Source organism: Aythya fuligula, chromosome 1 (genome assembly GCF_009819795.1).
Source record: "Aythya fuligula isolate bAytFul2 chromosome 1, bAytFul2.pri, whole genome shotgun sequence".
Classification (NCBI taxonomy): domain Eukaryota; kingdom Metazoa; phylum Chordata; class Aves; order Anseriformes; family Anatidae; genus Aythya; species Aythya fuligula.
Window position 1 is genome coordinate 174,845,949 of NC_045559.1, and position 23,951 is coordinate 174,869,899.

Here is a 23,951-nt window from a genome sequence, read left to right on the forward strand (position 1 = left end):
TAAAGCACCACACACCAATAAACACCAATCAAAACCTGAAGAACCCAGTATTGCCAAACACTGCTGCCAGTAATACAACTGATCGGAGCAGGCAATTTTTAAGGACAGTAATTTAAGTGATATATGTAACACCCACAAATACAGTACCTCAGACTAGATGAACCATAAAGTGGTGATAGCATTGTCTAAAGGTATATCAGATCTCTCGTTTTAGTTGCTGCCAGTTCTATCAAATGCTTGTGTCATTGATATACTAATGCCGAAATGTTATGTCGTATCTTAGAAGGTAACCATCATTGTAAACATACAGTTTCTGATCTGTGGGGCTATAAGAAATACCCTGGATTGTATCTAACTTTTTATCCATGATGATACTGACATGACCTTCTTGGCCAGTACTTGTGTCATACGTGTAGAAGATTTCCTCTTTCCTAGTGCTCAGTGTCCTTGTGGCATATAGAACACCACATAGCATGAAAGCATTAGAAACAGATGGCTTGTACTGTCTTGTCTGCCAAGTATTTATCACATCAAGTGTGGTCTCATTGAGTTTGCTAATCACAATGTTGCCCATGTTAGTTTCTGTTGAATATAATACCCATAATCCGTTTTCATCTACAGCAAAATCTATGTCTTGCCATGATACACCTGCATATGAGAAACGGTTACCAATAGCGACATCTGGAAGTGCCTTGCTCAAAAGTACTTTGTTATTTGCTATATCATACATCGCTATGTTTCTTGAAGAATAAGCATGATAGTACATAATATTATTATAAAGAGCAGCACCACTTCCTTGTCCATATGTTATTCTTCTTTCATACATGGGTTTAAACAGCAGCAGATCATCAAAAGTCTTATAAATTCTAAAATATTCAAAGTATATCCCATCCGTAGTCAATGGTGCAACCCAATAGACTTCCCGCTCAGGGTCAGAGGGAGAGTAATCTCTACCCCAGGAACCATATTTGTAGGAAGATCCTCTCCAGTTCAGCTTTACTACATAGGGCTGGCTAACATTCAGCAGTCCACCGTGAATGCAGCTACCTGCAGTCAAAGAGAAAAAAGAACAGGTTTTCCAAATGACATCATTAAGAGAGAGGTTTTGCATAGTGTAGCCTCTATGGTGTACTTACAAGGGATTAGCTTTGTGGCAAAGCACAGACATAAATTCACAGCTTCATGTGTAAAAAGCCTTAATTTGGACCATGGTGTCACTAAGTGTTTCAAGCTGACTTAGAAAGTTGTTTCAAGATATATATATCTTGTTTTGTTGTTTTGTTTGTTTGTTTGTTTGTTTGTTTTTTCTTTAAAAAAAAATTGTTAAAAGATATATAATTACAGAAAATTTTGTGAGAAAAAAAAAAAAAAAAAGATAGGGACATCCATCCTCAGGATTAATTTGCAGAAAGTAAGAGCTCACAGCACCTTTCCAGACAAGGGACAGATTTTTACCCATTTAATGCATGGTACACTTGGAAACCCCTTGATAAATACAATTTGAGAATCATTTTAGGTTATTTTCTACTTCAGTGGAACTGAGATTATTGGAGATAGGAAAGAGGGGCATCTAATTTCTGTGTATTTTGCTGAGGAGGGGAAGAAAGGAGAAACAGCAGCAGTAATTCCAGAGCCACATTTCAGATTAGCATTCTGCTGTCAGAATCACAGTTTTGCAACAGTGCATCACAGCCACATGGTGCCTTCCATCTCAGGCCCTCAAAGAAATCTGCAAACAGTAACAATCACAGCCTAGGAAATATAGATAGATATTACTCCAAGTTTTCATTTGAAGCAGCTAAAAAGAGAATGTAATTTCAAGCTGAACTAGAACAGTTTTGTTTTCCATACATCAACCATAAAGCCATTTTCAGGATCATGGAAATATTCTTTTTTTTTTTTTTTTTTTTTTTTTTTTCGTTTTGCTACCCAAAATGTTCGACTTTTTGTACCTAAAGAATATTTTCCATGATGTGCTACTGGGCTGGGTAGAATTTGTTCCACATTTACTAGGAAAAAAGCAACAAAGTGGAATGAACATTCAATGATGATGAACAGTATTTGGAACAAAAATGTCCAAATAAACTTATATACAAGAAATGCTTTCCCTTTATTCATAGTGAACATCAGTGACATGGGTTTCCTGGTAGATTCTAACCATAGTAAGTCACTAGTGGAAAAAATCCTACAGACAGAAATGCCCATGCACCTCTGATGAGCCTGAAGCTACCACTGGCAAAAACAGTACACTTTTCTTCAAGAGTAAAAGCATTAAGCTTGTGTTATGACTGCCACAGAAAGGTCCCAGACATCATTGGCAGGATGTGTCCACCTGTGGTAATGGAGGCAGAGATGTCAAGTGACTGCCATTATCTCACAAGCTTAGTGGTACTCTGAGGTTTCCCAAATCAGTGAGGTGCTCCAGCCACCCAACTGCCTTCCTTCTTAAAGATGAAGTATAACCTGAACAGATCCAAGTCTCCCATGTCAAATAACCAACAAATTAACAGCAACAACTTTTTGATGTTAATAATGCCTCATAGCACAGGAACTCCATGTACCACCAGTTATGGTGTCTACGAAGAAACTCAAATTTATCTTTTCGGGTTTTAATACTTTTTGTAGGTAACATCATGATTGTTTACCATCTGTATGAGACCAGCTGGTCATAAACTCAGTCTTATGAAGGAATATCTAGCATATAAATAAGTCATGTCTTAGCACAAAGAAGACAGAGAAGTAACAGGGAGAAAATTTATCATTTGCCATCAAAGCTGCCCATCCCTAAGAAAGGCTGGAGCATACTCATGGAAAGGAATTAAAAAACACTTAAAGCAACTGCTAGGAAAGGCCTGGGAGGAATCTTGTGTTCAAAGACATACTAGTCCTATCCCACAAGTAGAAATGTGGAGAGAGAACAATCTGAGACACTTTCCTTTGGAAAACACTGGGAAACAAGATATTTTGTGAGAAGTAGACTGTTGCAAACTTAATAAAATAAAATAAAGTAAAGTAAAGTAAAGTAAAGTAAAGTAAAGTAAAGTAAAGTAAAGTAAAGTAAAGTAAAGTAAAGTAAAGTAAAGTAAAGTAAAGTAAAGTAAAGTAAAATAAAATAAAATAAAATAAAATAGAAATCTTTTTAAGAGGTAGGGAAAGGTGCTCTACCTCTGGGACAAGAAAACTTGTGGTCTGAACGTCAGAAACATCCAAGATAAAGGGCAATATTTGTGTCAATGTGTAAAATCAATTTGGGCAGTGAAGCTCTCCATGTCTCCTCCTTTCTTGAAATGTGGTATTTATCTCCTTCCACTACGTAACATCCTCACCCCTCAGAGTCTTGTACTTTCTTGTGCTAATGAACTAGTGGAAATGTGATTCACCTGCAGCCTCCTCTCAGCCTCTCTGAGGAAGGTGGGGAGCATCTTTATATTAAATATAAATCCCTGTGCAGAACTAAACCCTTGTGTCTCCAGGCCACATTGGCAACTCCCTTGGGGTCTTGCCTGTGGGAGCAGCTCTGCATGACTTGAGAGGGTGACACAAGTCATGAACAACCCTGTGTCCTCACTCAGTCCATTTTCTGCCCTGAGATTCTCTCAAGTAAAAAGTGTGACAGCCCCAGTTGAGCCACCAAGAATCACAGCAAGTCAGCCTTCCTGGCCCTAAGAAGATGAGCGTTTAAGCATGCACTTCAGTGCTTCACAAAGGATGAGGCTCTGGATCAGAAAGCTCTTTCCAAACACAGCACACAAGGAAGGCACTGCTGTACGGATAGCCAGGCTGCATCTTTGGAAACATCACACGGCATGGCTAGCAACATGGCCTCAGCACTTGGCACACATACTACTGTTTGGAGGTGCTCATACCTCAGCTCATGCAAGGGCAGAAAACTAAGGCAGACAGTGCAAAATGGCTTGCAGCCTGCCAGCTCCATATATCAATTTGGACTGTGTTTTACTTATATCTCTATTATGCATTGTTACCTCTGGCATGAGGGCTTCTTTTAAGCTGGTGACATATTGAATATATTACTGTGCTTAAATCACAATAAACTTATATCAGAATTAAATGGTTATTAAATGCTCAAAAACTCTCAATTTGTTTAGAGAAATATAGCACCAAAGCTTGCAGGTAGTGAAGCACGGCTAAGCTCATCTATATGTGACCTCAAATAATTTTTCATGTCATTAAGCAGAACACAATTCCAGATTTATTTTAATAATTCATACATTGTATCATAAATAAAAAACAAACGTGTGTTCAGCAGAGAGACCTTTTTTTTACAAAAGAAATAGTAAAGTATTATTTCTTCCCTTAAAGAGATCTCTCTGCTGAACACTTGTTTGGTTTTTATTTATGAAACAATGAATTATTAAAATAAAGTTAGAAGCGTGTTCTGTTTTAATGACATCAAAAATTGTCTGAGGTTTCTATACAGTATATGCTTGATTTTGAAAATTCTCCCAGAATTATTATTATTTTTTTTTTAACAAAAAACTCTGTGGTAGTCAAGGGGTGATCTGTCTTCTGCACGAGTTCAGAAGAACTCATTGTTGTTTATTTAATCTAAACTTGCCTCTGTCTGGATCTTGTGGGGAAAAAGATGCACAAAGGAAACAAAGTGTCATGTAATTTTGTAAATATTAGAAGGTACTTGAAATAAATCCATATGCATTATTCAAACTTTCAAGTTTTTAACTCTTTTTTCCACTGCTTTGGGCCACTGATCAATTAAGTCCTGAAATTTTTGCCTTCCCTTTTGTAGCAAACAGGGGAGAGGAGGACTGATGTAGATACATAGACACACAGGTCTCTTCTCCCTGCATAAAGCACCTGTATCTCAGCTCTGCTGTTTACTAATCCTTCTGATCCATCAGAAAAGGAGCTGGCACTCAGGTGTCATGACTGAAAAGAGCCTGACTTCCTTGGCTGACGGCCTGGAGAACTGAGCATGAAATGCATCCCATTAGGTCTCACTTCACCTATTTCACTCTGAAGCACTCACCAAGCACATCAGCTTATCACTCCACAATACAGGTGCCAAAAAAAAAAAAAAAAAAAAAAATCAGCAAGCAGCTAGCTGTATCTGATTTCAGAAGATAAGGAACCACAGTTCACCTTTGCAGGTGAAGATCACAAACAAGGTAGCACCCACATTAAAGGGAACTCCCACAAGGGGCACAGAAACCAGTAGCAGGCTGGTGCTGCACTCTCTCATGCACCCTGCTGCATCCAGATGTGCACCCTCCTTTCCTATCTGCATCCAGATGTGTGAGCTGCTACCAGCCTTGCTATGGTTTGAGACACAAGAGACAGAGCTGCTAAGGGAAAAACTTATCTTTGCTCCTACCATCTCACTAACAGGAAGACCCACACAGTCTTCTGTGTCATGCCCAGTGACTTCTCCAGTATCACTGGGCACGGGCACAGACTGATGGAGCTGCGATCAGAGTAGGTTTATGACTGCAGCATCTAAAAGGGAATGGGCTGGAAGGCTTAAATTCATCTGACTTGCCTTCAGGCAGCTAAAAATTCAAGTGCCTTTATAACCAGCAGAAAAATGCATTTGTCTCCAGGGGCAGTTCAGGCAGTCTTGGAGAGGGGGCGCTGGCCAACTCCCTTCAGGTGCCATTAGGCATCTGTCTCTTTCTGTATGGACATACCCATATCAGAACACAACCCAAGACACCCCCAAAAAGCAGACATCTTGAATAGGTAGGAGATAAAGTTTAAGGTAAAAGTGAAATTGTTGTAAGACTCCACTCAATTATGAGTGTCTGAGTTTCAGCATTAGGCTACATCAAGTCTTCCTCCTGCTGAGACCTATTCACTAGTAACTTGAAATTATTAATTTCTAAATGTACAAAAGCTGAAAAAAAAAATCTTTACTCTTTTTCTACTTTTTTTTTTTTTTTCCTTTGAGAGTTTCATTTGACTCACTTTTCCTTGCTGCCTCTCTCAGATCATTTCAGTGAGATGTGACAAAGAATCTGCTGCTGAATCCTCAAAGAACCATCATGGGGTCCTTTTTTCTCTATACTTGTCCTGATGCAGCAAGATGAAATCAGTACAAGAGAAAAACAAATGGATAAATATTTCTACCCACTAGAGTGGTGAGGAAAGAGATGGTGAGAAGTGCTGCAGATAAGAAAGTTAGTGATGATGATGAGGATGAGTAACTACATATTTGCTGACCCCATCTCAGTCACACAGACACCCACCTCTCCAGTTGGAGGGCACAGCAAATGGAGACAAGCAATCTTCAGATACATTGTTTGAGAAAAGGGGCCTGCTCTAAGAATACAGCAGCAAAAGCCTTAGGGGACAGAGTCAAAGGGGCTGCATAGTACAGTACTGTGAAGCAAGAAGCTTTAATTAAACTTGCCTTTAGACTCATGGTCTTAGACAGCTTGGGGATTATCCAAGCTCTCTCTAATTCATATTGCCTACCCAAAATATGCAGGAGAGAGGAAGAAGGGAGAAAGAAAATGCAGTCTGAAAACAGGACAAAGAGTCAGTTTAATACAAACATTATAAATATAATATGAACTAAAAGCAGGGCAAGGCCAAATGGTTTGGCAGGAATTCAAGGCACTCAAGCTTGCAGAGAAAACGTATGGAAATTGTGTTCAAATGCACAAATGAGCACAGAGGCCTAGGTGTGAGCATCCATGCAAAGCCTCCAAAATGACCATCTAGAAAATGTAGCTCTCTCACATACTTACTCCATCTCCCCAGGCAATAACATTGTCCTACTACTTGTTTTCAGACACAGTCTGCAGTATGTGTAATTGCTCTGCAAAGTTCTCTGCCCAGAGAAGGATATTTGCTCCCCATCAGGCACAATAAGTCACAGTATGCCTGCATGGATCAGCAGGCATCTAAACCTACGTAACACCCAGATTATCTGTATAATTGGCTTCTCCAACCAGCAGGAAACTTGCCAGCCCTCCACAGGTGCTCTGCCAGTCCCTTGTGCCAGCCGCAGGGACCTCCGTCACCCCAGAGGTGACCATGACAATAAGCCTACATCCATCTTCCAAGCCCTCTAGGCCTCGTGTTGCTGGTGGCATGAGATAAACTCACAGACAACACTGGAAGATGTCTTTAGATGATGTCAGTTGTGATAATTCACAGGAAGTCAATAGAGATAGTTCATACCACCCGGAGTTTTGGCCTTCTAGATTATTTTGTGCTCTGTGGTTCCCACACAATGCTGAGCTGTACCTGAGCCAGCTGACACACCAGTCAGGAACAAGGTAATGCTCAAGCAATACCAATCTGATCCCAGATAAACTTTGTCCATCTCATCACTGTGCCCTGACAAGCAATGCTAAATAATTCTACTACAGTCACAACCCTGTGCAGTTACATTTACCCCATCCTAGAGATATTGTCCTGCTCTAGGCATGACTTGCCTATCTCCACATGGAGCTGCACCATGAAGGGCAGACCTCCTTCTCCCACTCTCTGAAAGCTCCCATGTTCCACAGACTCTCACGTCAACCACCCAGGCATGAAAGCAGCTCCTTCCTCCATCACTCATGGAAGGACACAGCATTCTTGTTCCAGAGCTCTGTACTTTCCCACTGAAACAAAGACTTGCTGTAGGCTTGAAGAGAAAGAAGTTGTTTCTTTCCACACACCATCACTCTCAATAAATCAATGAGATGCCCTTCAAATACTTTTAAAACATTGCATTACTTTTTTTTTTTTTTTTTTTTTTTTTTTTTTTGTATGTGTGTGGTTTGATTTGTTTGTTTGTTTGTTTTAATTGAAGCATTTTAAACCTTTCTTGAGGAGCTGAGAAGGGCCTTGAAATTTTGCAATACAGGTCTTTGTTTCAGCTTTTTCTCCCACCTGATCCCTAGACAAGGTGTTGCTTGCACATCCTGTCAGAGCAGTGCAGCAGCTGCCTGCACCATCATGAAGCCCTAAGAAGACCAAAATAGGAACAGCTGCTAGCCCAAGGAAAGCTTGTCTTTCTACCAGTCCTTGCCTCTCACATTTTCAGTGAGACACCTGAACTAAGCTGACCCAAAGATGATGAGAACTAAATGCTAGTAGGTGCAAATCTGTGCTCCCTGTAAGCCAGACATCATGCCTTGTTTTTTTATGGGTTCCTTTACATTTAGTCTTGCTGATTACTAGCCAGCTTATGTGAAAAAGCAGGCTTCTTCCCCCAACTACTATACATGTATATAATAGAGTTCTTCTTTTTTGTAAAGCTCTGCCAAAAGGAACCCCCTGTGTATAAATTACTCAAGGGTTCAACATTGTCTGATAAATCCTACCATCTGTTAGCAAGTGGGAAGCTTGACCCAGCATACCTAAATTAGTGTTCCCTAAACATTTTCCTCCATCTTATCATCCCCGACTCAAAATTTCTCAGACTACAATTCCTTCGCAACAAGATTTTTCAAACTGAGTACACCATCAAGAGAAAAATTATTCCAGTTGTAAACTAATTGCCACATGCCCTGTGACAATTGCTACTTTTATTATGAACTGCCCTCTGGGAACCACTGATCTAAGCTCCAGGACATAACCTTTCCTATTTTAAAAAAAAAAGGGTAAAATCCTAGCTCCACTGAAGTCTTTAATAAAGCTCCCACTTATTTCCCTGGGACCAGAACTTCCCCCCAAGGTTCTTGACCTTCTGGTTTAGAAGAATCTTTTGCCTGTGAAGCAAAAGTAATCATTATGCAAAGCTACCTTCCTGCGTTTGCATACCAACAGCTTTAGTTGTTGCTCATACATTTCCCAAGCAGTATTAGAGTAAAATTGTCATGACATAGGTCACTTTGACAGGAACTATTAAAAATCAAAGCTGGACTGAAAAAAAAAAAAAGTTTCCCACGTTAAAAAAAAAAAAAAAGTTTGGAAAAAAGAGAAGGTGGGGGGAGAGACTGGCTTTTCACACTTCAGGTGAGAGGAAATTTACAACTTTTTCCAGTTGAAAACAGCTAAGGTTTCTGGAGGAGTTTGTTTGCTGCCCTCTTTTTCCTTTTGAACCTGTTGAAGAAACATTACTAGCTGTCTGCTTGATTTTTCAAAACTAGGTAGTATCATTACAGTTGTTTTTAATACCCATGTATTATTTTGTTTCTCACCTGATATACAAGAGAAACGCTTACCTGGTGGGAAGTAAGGGGGTACTGTCGTTTGGTTTCTGCTCTCCTCACACTCCTTCAATCGATTTTGAAGAGACACAATTTGTCGACGAATTGAAAGGATATTGTTTTTGTCCAATGATTCTAATTCATTTACTAGTATAGTTAGATTTCTGATCTAGGGTGAAAATAAAAAGAAAAAAAAAAAAAGAAGAAGAAGAAGAAGAAGAAAGAAAGTGAGAATAATAAAAAAAAAAAAAGTTTAAATTCCAGTTAACTTTATTTTACAGATATTTGCAGGCAGATTTGATCATATCATGGAAGAAGCTACAGAACAAGTTTTAAGAAATATCCCTAAGAATAGGCCCTTTTCTGCTAGTCTTACATTTCCAGCAGAGCTATGTGATCACAGGGAGCTGTTTTAACACTCAGTTCTGTACTATAATGCAAAATATAGTGTTATTTTATATGTAGTGTAAAAATATCCAATAAGTCTTAGACAAGTGCAAGTTATTATATATAAGAAAGTACTTTTTCCAGTCTTGCAAAATTATCTTCAAATTTTATTTGCAAAGATAATGTTTTCAATCACCTACTTGGTGATTTAGAGGACAATGGAGAAACTAATAATATTTCACTTCTCATATGAAGCAATTATTCTCTCTAGGTGAGTGATTAATTATAATTTTGAAAATGTGATTTATAGTCTGCTGGGAAGGTGATAGTCTTTCCCACTTCTTGATTTCATATTGATTGGGCCACTGCCCCAGCAACCAGAAGTTAATTTTTTAATTATCTAAGTTAAAGCACAGAGGCTTTCAAGCATGGGGGTCTATAAATTAATATTTATTATAATAATTTAATAAGTTAATGCGCTTAATGCTATGCAAAAGCATTTGCTTTCAGGCAGATAGTTGGCAAAAAATAAAGAAGACCCCATTTGTTTGGTTTTTTTTTTGGTTGTTTGGTTGTGGTTTTGTGTGTGTGTGTTTTGTTTTTCTTTTCTGTGTCCTTTTTCAAGGAAAAGGATGTTAATACATTTAAAGTCAAGCTTTCCTTTCATTTATGCTGATGAAATTCTAAAATATTTCCACTGGCTGCAGCAGAGAGAGGCTATATTTCCTCAACCTAAACATGAACGAGAGAATATACTGTGTATATTGACCCCTTTTTGGCTAATTAAGAGTCCAGCAGTACCTCCAAATATATTTGATCAACGATGACATTGCTTCCAACAACAGTGGATTTCAGCTGAGTGACCAGTCTGTCTAGGTCACTGATTTCCACTTTCAGTAACTGGAAGTCCAGTTCTGTGTAAGATACACTGTTCTTCTCCATGTGCTCCACTCTGATGGTTAGATTAAGAATTTTCTGTTGATACAGCTCAATCCTTTCTGAGTACTCCTTAACCTTAAAGGGGAAAAGAAAAAAAAAAAAAGTTACAAACTCAAGTCCAGGTTAGAAAATTAAACAAGCCTGCTTGACATCTTTATCATATTTCTGAATATCCTATACATAACTTCCCCATACTTGATATATTTATTCTTCACATAAACTGCATAAATGAAATTCTCATCACGTACATAAAAAATGTAAAATTTAACCCTCGTTTATTGTTGGCAGTTCCACAAAGTCCCCTCAGGAATGCCTGGGGATAACTGAAGGCAGAATTTTATTCAGAGTCTTCCATTTTTGTAATTCCTTGCCAATATTGTTTCTGTGAGCTAATTTTATCCTCAGTATTCCAACAACTTACACTGGCAAATTTTTTATTAGGAAATCTGCAATGCTTTATCTCATGAAAGCAACCCAAGTAGGCTGGAAAATGCAATAAAGGATTCCCAAGTTTTTCAACTTTATTTCCTATTAACTCAGAATCCAAATAGGATTTTAACCTGTGCACATTTGAATTGTGTCAAAAATTTGCAGAATTGGTTTGTGGTTTATCTTTAGGAGGGGTGGGGGGGGCAAATGTTTAAACACAGTGTTAAAATCAAATCGGGTTTAAATGAAAGTGAAAAATTTATTGCAGGCTTTAGCTAAAGTAATTTACATGGCAGCCTCTTCAGCCTCTGAACCATTAAATAGTTGTCTGGATAAATATATTTTCACACATATCTGCTGAGGTAAAGGTCACAGCATAAGCATTGCGATGCAGAATGCTAAGTATATTATATGGGCTTGGAACATTCCTTGGAAAATTTTAGTTCCTTTAAATTCAACTCTTTGGGAAATTTCTCTCCCATATGCTTCACAGAAATCACATCTGTTTTGCCTTAAGCCAATGTAATTATATCACAAGAGGTAAGTAGGAATAAATATTATTAGTTTGTTGCACCAGTAACTCCATATTTATACTCTCAGATAGTATTTGTATTAGTCCCTCTCTCTACAGCACTACAACTTCTGTAGCTATTACTTCTTCAACTGAAATATTTTTAGTCTGCATCCTGTCAGCCATTCTTATGTTATCTTAACATAAACCAAAAGTCAGTATTTTTCCCCATTGGCTCTGGAACAACCTCCAAAATCCTGTCAGGGAATTAAAATCATGGAATCCCTGTTCTCCTTTTCTGGCAGCAGCCCCTGGGACTGGGAGGCCAGCAAGAACACTTGTCAAATAATTCCTTGTAATTTTTCCTGAATCCCCTGTGGACTGACGAACATGTATAGGAGCTCATAATGTGAAAATTCATGAATGACGGAAAAGATGTGTTAAGATCACATGATACCCAGTGATTTAGTTTAAGAAGGAGAACCCTAACTGAGAAGGGCCTCTTTTCAAAAGTATAGTTTTCAATAGCAGCATAACTATACTACAAATCTGAAAGAAACTGTCAAGTCTCCATAAGCTGCAGTGGAAGCATCCTGAGTCAAAAAAAAAAAAAAAAAAAACGGATGCTCTAGATCTCCCAGGTCAAGCCTGAGTAACTTCACACTAAGGAATAACTAAGATATTTATTACAACTAGGGATCATAAACGATAGCATATAAAGACTTAGACCCAACTCCTTATATCTGGCTGAAAAAAGAGGCAGCTGGGATGCCTTGCCCTAGCTGTCATCATCTGCTAGGAAGGAACAGTAGGAAGAACTGGGCAATGTTCTTGGAAAAGCTAGAAGTAGATGGACCTTACACCTTCACTGATCACCAAACTCAGTCTGGAATTGGAAGATATCCTCAAAAAAAAAAAAAAAAATCTTCAAAGGTCAGTGTCCAAACTGTATGTCTAGGTTTTGCACAACAGCAACAACAACAAAGAAAACAGATACGATTACATTCTGAGAAATGTAAACCTGGTCTATGTCTGAACAAAATTGCATTGCTACATGGTACTACATATACCATAGAGGTATTTGGAAATCTATTTAGGCATTAGCAATCCTTCTCATAATAATAATAATAATAATAACAACAACAACAACAACAACAATAATAATTCCACAGTGCAGCTCAAGTCTTCAAACCACTGAAATGGACCACTGGAATTAGTAATGGCTACTTGATGACTGCAGGACACTGACCCGAAGTTCTCCTCCCACATCAGACCGTTTTCACTCAGTCAACCACCTGGATCATTTAAGAAGATGTCAACACCATCCAGTGGACTATAGCTGAGAAATACCTATAAGTTAAGCCTGAACTAGCCTCAGCACTCCACAGTACTCTAAACAGCTCAAGTCAGCTTAGCTCATGGATCCTCTGGCTAATTATTAGGCAAATATTATTTTATCAGCAGTGCTGCTCTAAAAGGTCTATACTGCTTTTGTAGACAAATCCAGCAGATACGCCAAGCATGTCCACTGAGTGGACATTCCAGCCTGCTCAGATCTGGCTCAGGAGTTTCTGTAGTTTAGAAATGTTAGTTGAGAAAGGAACATGGTGTTGCTCTGTTGCTTGGCAGATAGATATAAGCAGCTTGCAATCTCTGCTTTTCTACTGTATCTACTTGATAGGGACTGGCTGGTATCTCTTGATAGACTGGCACAGAAAATGTGTGTGTGGCCCATATTTAGGGACACAGACCAGCAATTGGGACTGACTGCTGCTACATTTGTCATAAAAGTCTTAAGTAGGGTATGATGAGTGCATATGGCTTGTATTAGTCCTTTATAGGTAGAGAATACAATCATGTGAGGCACGTCGGGGAAAAAAAATAAAATAAAATCCTAGTTCCATTTTTTCCTTCTTTCCAAGCATTATCATCCTCATGGAATGAAAAGGGCAGGAAAAATCTTCAATGTTCATATACTGTGTCATTTACCTGCAATTGGTATTTATCAACACAGGTTTTGCAGCATGCAAACAGACACTTCTCCAGCATGCATATGGAGAGTACAGAAGGGGGAACAAAAGTGCAAGATGAAGATGTAAAAGAAAGAAGTGGGAAGATGTGTAGATAAGAAAGAAGTGACAAAACCATCAACCTTATAAAGTCACCTGGCCCAGGACACTGGCTTCAGGCAGGTGTGACCTCCACAGACCCACAAGGAGTACAGCTGGCAAGCAGTCTGCGAGCTGACCCCGAGAAGAATTCCACTCCAGGCTAATCTGTTTTGAAAACAGCTGTTCCTGGTGGAGGGCAGGAGTGCTTTCTTCTCCTGTTTTAGTTACGTGAGGATGTTGTTGCTGTTATGAGCTAAATTCTGAAAGATACTTTCTCTCCTTGGGATGAAGTGCAGATCCATCCCTGTTACTGGTGTCCTCTCCCCTTTCTTACTGAAAGGAGCAGCCAATTCCTGCTTTGCTCTGAAAGGTTAATTTTCTTCTGTAATCATAATTACATTGGCAAAGGTTGATGTGACAGAGGAAAAATTAGTCTGGTATTTTCAGTCTATGGTTTGCACTCATTTGGCACATGAGAGCATCTCTTTATCTGCAAGCTTCCTTGCCTGCTGATTCTATAAAAGGACCCCCTTGCTTTTTGAATTAGCCTACAATCAGGGAAAAGGTTAACGATTCAATCAGGTTGTTTATCTGGGACTTCTAGCACATGGAAAGCATCCTTAAGAGGGTCCAATCCTGCAGCTCTTACCTAGGAAAAGCTCCCATGAGCTTCAATGGGTGTTTTAGAAGAGAGAGTAAGGCATGGATTCTCAGAGTCAAAAAAGCAATCACTTAGTAGAAATTCCCACCCCTGTGGTGAAACTAGGTTAGGTTTGAGATAAAAAGTCAGTTTGGGATATGAATTTTCTACAAAATTGCAGATGGCAGAATGATTCCCTAAGATTTTGCTCAGGATCATATCTGATAATGATTAATGAGAATGACGCTTTCCTGTTTCATTATTTCCTTCTTTCTTTCCTTAAGTATTATAATGACAAACATAACATATGGGACTGTGTAAGGAGGGCTTTTTCCACAACTGGGAAGGTGAAGAACTTGTGTGCACGGAGACTTATGCACCACGATATCTTAGATTACTTAAGTTCAGATATCAGTAGGGCAACGTTCAACAGCTTCTTCTTTCTACAGAAAAACAATTTCATAACTGAGAAAAGTTACACATACGCAGTTACACCAAAATACAATCTGTTCATTTTCATTTCTGACCCAAAGTGTCTCTTTGCCTGTATCTTAGTGAAATGTATGTCACACTTCATCTAACTAGAAGTATTGTAACACAGCTGGGCTGATTGCTCTCGACAGGACAAAATTCAGTGAAGCCCGAGTGAGGTCAAGAGTTTTCACTGTCTGCAGCTAGAATTGAAAGCCAAGGTCAGTGGCAACACTGCAGTACACTGCTGGGCACCTGAAGACAATACAGTTACACCAGTTGACAGCAGCTGGCAACCCAGACATTAAAGCCCACAGCAGGGATTCAGCTTGTCCTGACGTTAAAGGTGAGTTTCAGATACAAATTTAGACACCTAATTTCAGGTATCTATAGTAACCTGTGTCTTTACAGGAGCAAGACGGCTGAACTCCCGTTATAGTCAATGAAGATATGAGGTTGTCCACACAGAGAGGTCAAGCAGTGCTTGAGATGCTCTGCAGATATGCATGGGTCTGGCAGATATGGCACGCATCCTAAAGGAGACAACCACCATTCTGAGGATAGTACTGGTAAGAGGCTGGTTACACCATGGCAAGCACCTGGAAAAGGTGGCACAAAACACCTTGAAGAATCACACCAAGTTTCTTGGCTGGGAATCCTGGCTCTGATCCTGTCCCAGTGCAATTAGTTTAAAGCTCTGGCAGTGACCACAGTGGGAACAGTATGAGGATCTGAAATCTCAGTGATTGTCACGGATCATTAGCTGAGCTACACCTCCTTCCTGCAAGTGATCAGGTAATTTCTGTGCTCGGAGGCAGTGGGACTTCTGTCAGCTGGCCCTTCACATCCCTGTTGACAGCCGAATGCATTTCACCGTCAGCTCCAGTTCTTTCAAAACAAATGATTTGAGCTGAAAGATATTTCCATAGGATCCTCTGCCTGTTGTGGGTTTTTATGCCTAACTTCTTATCTGGTTTTGATTATACCAGAGGAGGTTTATGAATATTTATGCTTAGAATTTATAATTTAATGCTGTGCCTTTTCTGCTGATTAATTCAAGGACACTTCATTTCTTAAGATGCTTAGTTCCTGAAGAAAACACTTTCTGCTGGACACCTAATCTGAATCCTGAATATTTATCTACTACCAAAAGTCAAAGGCAGATTTCTGCCTTCATAGACAGCTTCACCCAGTGCACTTTAGCATGTATGGGTTTGCCCGAGTTCCTCAAAAAATGGATCTGAATTCATGTAACAAGCAGCTGAAATAGCTAAAGGTATGTTTGTCTTCAACAACAATGTATAATTCAGTACTCTCACTGCCATAGCTTCAGATATTGACACAGATGTTTGCTTGTTTGTTTTTTAATCCATGAAATCGAAAAGAGTGAGGGGACAAATATTCACCTTCTTCATTCTGGGCTGTGTTGACCTTTCTCCTCTTTCCCTTCATTTCCCTCTTACAATCTGGCTGTCCTGATACAAATAATAACACATGAAGGAGCAGGAGGCTTGGCTTCCTATAGCTCTGTGTAGCAATCACAAACCAGTAAAACCAAGCCAAAAGAGGAAAAATATAAATCTTCTTCCAAAAATACCATATGCCTCTAGCTGAAAAGGCCTAGAAAAGAAACCTAAGGGTATTCAAATGTTTGACATGCTATAATGTCAAAGATATGCGATTTAATCACCCTTCTCCTTGTTCTTACAGAGACCTCTTTTCTCTGCTGTCTGAAAGACAGGTCACAGAAAAGTGCTGACTGCTGTACTCTTCCACAGGAAACTACTTTTCAGTAAAGATACAATTATTGTATTTATAAGAAAAGAACACCTTACCACAGAAAGCTCTCTCTCAAATTTCTCCACAAGCGTTGTGGCTATCACTTGCAATTGCTCAGCCTTCTGCACAGGAAAGGTGGTATCCGGCAAGTACACAGAGCACTGACAGTTTCCATGGTCATCCAGAGAGCCAGACACATTGGCAAAGAGCTGTAATAATAAATCAATGAAGAAAAAAGTGTTAATATTCTTCTCTAGAATCAGTAGCTAATGTCTGACAATAATCTGAGCTGTGACAATCATAGGATCAACAACTTTGCTGCTAGACATCTTTCACATTTTTATTCAAAGGAATTCATAATATCTGGTAATTTTTTATTTATTTATTTATTTTTGACTCAGCCTTACAAACATTTCTGAAAACAGTTAAATACTGCTGTAAAGATTTTACCATTGGAAAAACAGAAGTACATAATAGTCCTTACTTTCCCAGCCTTGTGGACAATGGTCCTAAGATAATGAAGTAAGTTTTCCAGGAGACGGAAAAGCATACAACAGCAAGAAAATAATGACTTAGCAACTTACTGTCTTACTGCTCTGTTAATATGAATTGAGTCAATCAGATCATCTAGTCATTTCCATCCATTGAGCTCAAAGCACCAAAATAGAATTAGCAGAAAAAGTTTTGAAAAGAAACATGCTTCATCTGAAAATTTTCAGCCAGCCACAGCAAACAGACATTTGAATTTAATTATTCACCACTGAAAGGTGAAGAATTAAATGTGCAGGCTCAACCTAACGTAGAGATAATTCTTTTTCTATAGTTTTCCACATCATGCTTCCACATCACAACCTGCTCATCCTCAGTTGTGGATGGTCTACAAATCTATCACCCATGCCATTAGCACGAATTGGCTTGTCCTGACTGTCTGCATGCTCAGAGCATCATCACTGGAGCAATGGGTATGGTGTATGGAAAGGTCAGGGCTGGCAATTCATGATTTTGACATAATTTACAGCCAGATCACATCATTTCCTATAAACACTAGGCTGAATGCAGACAGTGTTTGGGGCAGTGATGTATTTGGGTTTTGCTGGTACACAAAACATTTACCAGTTCATAAATCTATCACAAATTTATTAATAAAGATATCTGATGTTACTTTAAAATATTCTGGCACATACTTCAATGCAGCTGCATATTTTAAAGCTACAGGCTTGCTCTTCAAATACATTTCTTACTATAATCTCTCCTCCTGTCTTGCAGAAATCCCAGTGTTATTCATGTATTTTCTCTTTCTTTCTCCCTCTTAAAAATAAAAAAGCAAATAAAACCATTAACCAAAAGCTGAAGAAAATTCAGCACTTCTTCTCTTGCTTTTTCACAGTGATTTCAACTAATTTTTTCACCACTGAACCAGCGCAGAAAACAGAATGATGGCCAGCAGCAAAGCTCTCTTGTTCTGCAAGCCCAAGAAAAGGACCAGCAGCATGCAGGAGTTCACACTTTTGGCAACCTCTTTTCCACAGCCATAACAAACAACGTGCATCTTATTTTGAAAGAAATCATGAAAAGACAGTTTATCTGCGTTATTCAAGTACCATGGGCCTTAAAACTTCACTCCAGGCCAGACTGCTGAAGACATTTAACATGAAAAGAAGCAGAGAAGTATCTCATAGGATTCCAGAGAGTCCCAGCATTGATTTCCCTGCCAGGTAGGTTACCAAAGCACTTCTGAAAATCCCACTGAGAACATACTGCAAACTATTTCTAAGTTTCTAAGCCCCTTTAAAGATACATCTTTCAGCACCTAAGCTAGTATGAAAAAGGAAGGAAGGAAGGAAGGAAGGAAGGAAGGAAGGAAGGAAGGAAGGAAGGAAGGAAGGAAGGAAGGAAGGAAGGAAGGAAGGAAGGAAGGAAGGAAGGAAGGAAGGAAGGAAGGAAGGAAGGAAGGAAGGAATATGGCTTAGTGAGTATATGGATTCTTCTGTAAGACTGTCATTTGCACTGGCATACTGATTTTTGTATGGAAGGTATAGTATTCCATCACTTCTGTGTATAACACAGACATATATGTTCATGCGTATACCAATACAGAATTTACTATCCATAGAACAGCATAGTGTGTACTACACATAGGCATGTTTCCACCTATAGGATAGTGTGATCTATATATTGTATACTGAAATATAAACTACAATCTTGCCTACATAGAGTCATCAGCTTTTTTAGAGGTACCGTGCTTATTCCATATGTTAAATAAACCCTTCATAAGTGTATTCAAACATTCAACCAAAATGATCCTCCCAAAAATAACTCCAAGTTTTACATTCCCTATGAGAAACAATCATTATATTTTAATATTGGTGTTGAAAGAGAGCCTAGATTTGAAGGCAGAGCTCCACTTCAGTAAGTGATATTTATATGCATGCCAAGAGATGGTTTCCCCAAAGGAGCAGGCAGCCTGGGCAGGCAGAACTGCTTCCACTCTTCCATTGACATTACTAACAACAGCATCACGATGTTGATGAGACCAAGAAGCACTGTTTAGTTAAGATTCTCCTGGGTCAACAAGTGTTTCAGTCAGAATATAATACCAGTCAAATGATAACCATATAACAAAACTGTCTTCCCTCATCCTGTGGAAAAATGCAAAAGACAGGCTGTTACTTTTGATGGAGTTCTATGTTTTTTAAAGTTTAATAATTTACACTGAATCTTTAAAAGAGAGCAAACTGTCCTAGCCTACAGCAAGGACTTGACAGCAATATTTTACTCTGTAAAATTAAGTTGTTAAATATACATAGTTGAGGCTATGAGAAATGTTCCTTTCCCACATCCCTTCAATTTAAGGAGAGTAAGAGCCAGCAGGTACCTGATCTGCTGAAAACTGGGAAATTTATTCATCTGCTTAAATGCAGACTTAGGGTTACAGCCTCAAAACAACCTAGACATTTCAGTGTTTAACACCCAGCTACACAGCAGTCCAGCAGCATTCACAGATTATAATTCTGAAGTAACTGCTCCCTCTGCCTAAGAAAATGGATGGGATCCACAGAAACCACATGGCAAGGACAGAAACCATCTTAGCTGGACAAGGAAATGCAGGGGGTTTGGGTCCCATTACTGAGGATCAATGAGAGACTCCTACCTCCATTTAACTTTCCAGAGATACCTGCATCGTGTTGAGACGTGGGTGTGTGCAAATGTCATGGAGGTCAACAGGACTGAGTGCAAGGTCCTGCATCTGGGCTGGGGCAGTGCCAAGACTAAATACAGGCAGGGCAGAGAATGAATTCAGAGTGGGCCTCGGAAGAAGGACCTTGGGGTGCTGGCTGATGAGAAGCTCACCACGAGCCAGCAAAGTGCACTTGAAGCCCAGAAACCAACCATATCTTGGGCTGCATCAGAAGTGTGGCCAGAAGAGTCAGAGAGATGATTGACCCCCCCTGGTCTGCTCTTGTGATACCCTGGAGTGCTGCATTCAGTTCTGGGGCCCTCAGCACAAGAAGGACATGGACCTATTAGAACAAATCCAGAGCAGGACATGAGGATGATCAGAGGACTAAAGCACCTCCGCTACGAAGACAGGCTGAGGGGATTGGGGTTGTTCAGCCTGGAGAAGAGAAGGTCCCAGGTAGATGTTTTAGCAGTCTTCCAGTACCTAAAGGGTGCCTACAGGAAAGCTGGGGAGGGACTCTTTGTTAGGGAGGGGAGTGATAGGATAAAGGGGAATAAATTTAGACTAAAATAGGGTAGGTTTGGATTAGGTATGGGAAGAAATTCTTCACTCAGAGTGTGGTGAGGCACTGGACCAGGTTGCCCAGAGAAGCTGTGAATGCCCCATCCCTGGAAGTATTCAAGGCCAGTTTGGATGAGGCTTTGGGCATCCTGATCTAGTGGGAAGTGTCTTCTTCCAACCCAAACTATTCTCTGATTCTGTCATTCTAAACTCTCTGCTGGAGGCAGAGATTTAATGCTCTCTCACAAGAGGTCCTTCCACAAATTCCAGATGCCACACTGGGCTAGCATGGGTGATAAAGTCCTACTGTCAAGCTGCGTCTTTGGCCTGATCTGGAACTGTGCATTTTGGATAAACACTGTTCTTAACAATTAGGTTGCAGGCCCATTCAGAGCAAGTGTGTTCTGTTGAATTACCTCCAAAGGAAACATGCTATTGAGCTGTCACTGACAAAGAAAGGGAAAGAAACCAACTCCTGAAATCTGCAGGCCTTGGAGTTGAGCACTGTACCAGAAGGCACAAAAATCAGATTGAAGCCCTCTAACAGGAAACAGATGAATACAATTTCAGCTAAGTAGAACGAGGAGAATCATGATTTTCTCAGTGCCAGCAACCACCAATGGACACTTCTCATAGGTGACAGAATGTAGCTTCAAGGCCCTGCTCTGGTTTACATGGGGAAGGCAGAGTTAAGAAGCAGCATTCACCTCCCTCCAGGGAGACCATAACCACCAAACTGTTTGGCATATTGCCATCAACACCCAATGGTACCTTCTTTTTCATATCTGGGATCCCAATCAGAAGTCATGAGGACAATCTCAAATCTTTAGATGTGACCAAAGCACTGAATGACACAGAAGCGTTACTAATGACTTTGGGAACTCAACACTGCCTAAGTCATAGATATAAAACACCTACAGGCCTATTCCTGGGCAGCCTGACTTACCTGCATAAGGTTTAAACCTCCAAGTGACTGCATAGCATTTAAAAAATAGGACACAAATTCTTAATTATGCTCTTTGTTGGACTTTATTGAACAGTATGTAATGGTCATACCTCTGGGGTCATGCGCAGGTGGCTGGCAGTTGTCTCTCTAGGCTGACTCAGATACTGAAGAGTTGTATCGATAAGGGGAGACTAAAAAGGAAATAAAAACTTCTTTCAGTGTGAATTGCTGCATTTGGCACCATCCTTTCCCCACCAGCTAGCCCCCAACCTGCAGCTCCAAAGCACTTTGTTTTGTTTATGGGAGCCGTCCCCAGCAACTGTAAAATTAATTGGCTTTCCTAATCAGCAGCTAATGAGACTTGCATTTCCCACAGCATAGTGTCACTTCGTGGACATCTCTTCTCGAAGAAATGCTAAGTGTGACCAGCAGAAGGCAAGAGATGCTCAGCCTGCCCAAAAGGTGTGAGCTGAGGCTCTGACAGGCATATCACTGAGAGCCTACCATGGCCCCATACAGTGTGCTGAGGATGGTGTATCCTGGTGATGCAGTACACTGTTACCCATCGGAGAGCCTCACCAAAACCCATGGCAAGATGGGAACTGTGGTGAGGCACTCTCAGCGTCAAATGGTGTGACAGACTGAGCACCAAATGGGCTTTCCCCACAAGAGGACACCCACTGCTCCATCCTTCTGCATTTCCCAAACCCCAGCTGGAGCCCCATTCCTGAGCCAAGGAATGGTGGGGAGTTCCAAGTGGCTGGCAAAGGGACGCTCTATTAAAGAGCACAGCATAAAAAAGCTTTTGTGGGACAGTTTGTCAAAGAAACCCATTTAAACAACCATTTGTGTGTTCAGACAATCACACTGGAAATGGTGGGGGCAGCCGGTAGCAATTAACAGTGGCAGGGCAGAGAGCACCACAATTTGTGTAAATTACACACATTCAGAACTAACTTTAAGCCTAGCAGGATGAGGAGAAATTTTTCCCATATTAAGTTTCCTCTCCCCAGTTCAGCAGCATATATTTAAACCTCCATTTTAACTTTTGCAGCTTTCTGTTCCTTACCCAGGTAAATGCACCTTCCAAGGAGATGCTGATTTCACTGACTGTAGCCACAGCACTACCAAACTTCAAAAAAAAAGTAACTAGGGGAATGTAGGCTTTTCTGGTTGGTGACTAAACCAGACAAATCAGAAAGAGTCATTGGGAACCACAGTGGGAGTCTTCTTAATGTTAACTCAAAAAAAAAATTTACTATAAAACAGTCATTTGGGGTCAACCTAAAACAAAATATTTTGTTACATTTGGGAATGCTTTAAAGCTATTTGCAAAACTTTTCTTCTGACAATTTGACTAGTTTTAAATTAAAAAAAAAAAAAAAAAAAAAAAAAAAAAAAAAGCAGTACAAAATCAAAATAAATCTCTCACTGATGCCATTTTTTACTTTTTAAAATATTTTCAAAGTTTTCTCTTCTCCCCTCATCCATTACTTTTTTTTTTTTTTTTTTTTTCTGATTGATGGCTTTGGTTTGAACTTCCCTATTGCCCAGCCAGATACAGTTTTAGGGCAAAGAGGGGGAGCACATCACAAAGAACACCCAGCATGGCTTTCATGTGCCTGGACATTGATTATGACAGCAATGATGCATCTGGTAAAGCCCCCACCTCCCAGCTCCTTCCACATCAAAGATGTGGATCCTTTCCTGTTATAAGCCCTTGCTAATTAATTAGAAACTACACAGAGCATTAATATCCACTCGGATCCTCAGTGGGACTTGCACTCATCTAACCAAAGGCAGAATTTGATTCTGATTTTAAACCCATGCCTCATTTTTACATTTATTACCCAGTCCCTATACATTAGCTGGGGGCAGGATGGAGGAATACTTTAAGGCTTCTCCATGCAAAGATCTCAACATTAGCCTAATAACTTCTCAGCAACCTGGAAAGATTTTACACCAACGTAAATGACATGAGAAAAAATGAAGGCACCAAAGCTTATATTTTCAGACCCCCATCTTACCATGCTTGTCGTTGCCTCTGTGGTTGAAGCCTGTGTGATTACGCTCAGCATGAGGAGCAGCAGAGCCACCTGTGTGTGCTTCATCTTCTCAGCCAGCAGATGTGATAGCCAGGGGACAAGGGAGCTCTTTTATTGTAAACTCTGGGGATTTCCCCAGCCAAATCTTAAGGAACTTCATGATATTTTTTACGTTTTTTGGGGAAGCGATGTCATGAAGTCATATAATAATAGGTGTCAAATGACTAATATGCAAAGAACATACAAGTTACACACTGTTGGAAATTAACTACCCTCCAATTACTTAACAAGAAAGCTTTCCCATATGGTGCAGTATCTAATCTTAATTAGGTTATGCAGGATACCAGGTGCTTATTTGCTACCGTGGGTAGATAAGACTTTTCCTCTTAATGTGACTCAGACACAAAATTTCTCATAGACCCATTCTGAGGTATGCAGACAATGCAGGTCAGAACAGCAGGTCAGGTTAGTCTTTTCACACACCAGGAACACCCTCCCTGTACTTCAAAGGCCTACAAACCTTTTACGATCAGTAAAACGTGGGGTCTCAACTCTCACATAGCACAGGTGGGACACAGTCAGACTTCCTCCTCCCATTTCCCTTCCAGCAGTTATATCCTGTACATTAACACTGTATATCCATTAGTGTTTACCCGTACGTTAACTCTGTTACCCACTAATACTACTCAACTGTTCTCCTTCTACGGAGCCGCATGCCAGCTGACCACAATAATTCACTGTCCTGTCTTTGAAGCTCTGATCTGGAAAGCAATAAAACAAAGCCATAGACTATGTGTAGTGTAGCCCCACGGTCCCCATCTGCAGCTTG

At 39.9% G+C, this 23,951-nt stretch overlaps 1 protein-coding gene across 1 annotated transcript; it reads right to left on the reverse strand.

Annotated features, from left to right (window-relative positions):
* Nucleotides 1-253: 253 nt before the first annotated feature.
* OLFM4 (olfactomedin 4) lies at nucleotides 254-23,188 on the reverse strand. Its single transcript, XM_032205022.1, has 6 exons — nucleotides 23,105-23,188; nucleotides 21,188-21,268; nucleotides 16,446-16,598; nucleotides 10,311-10,523; nucleotides 9,138-9,291; nucleotides 254-1,047 (listed from the first exon to the last, which is right to left on the reverse strand). Exons 1-6 carry the CDS (start codon nucleotides 23,186-23,188, stop codon nucleotides 254-256), a joined length of 1,479 nt encoding a protein of 492 aa, XP_032060913.1.
* Between the last annotated feature and the right edge of the window lie 763 nt (nucleotides 23,189-23,951).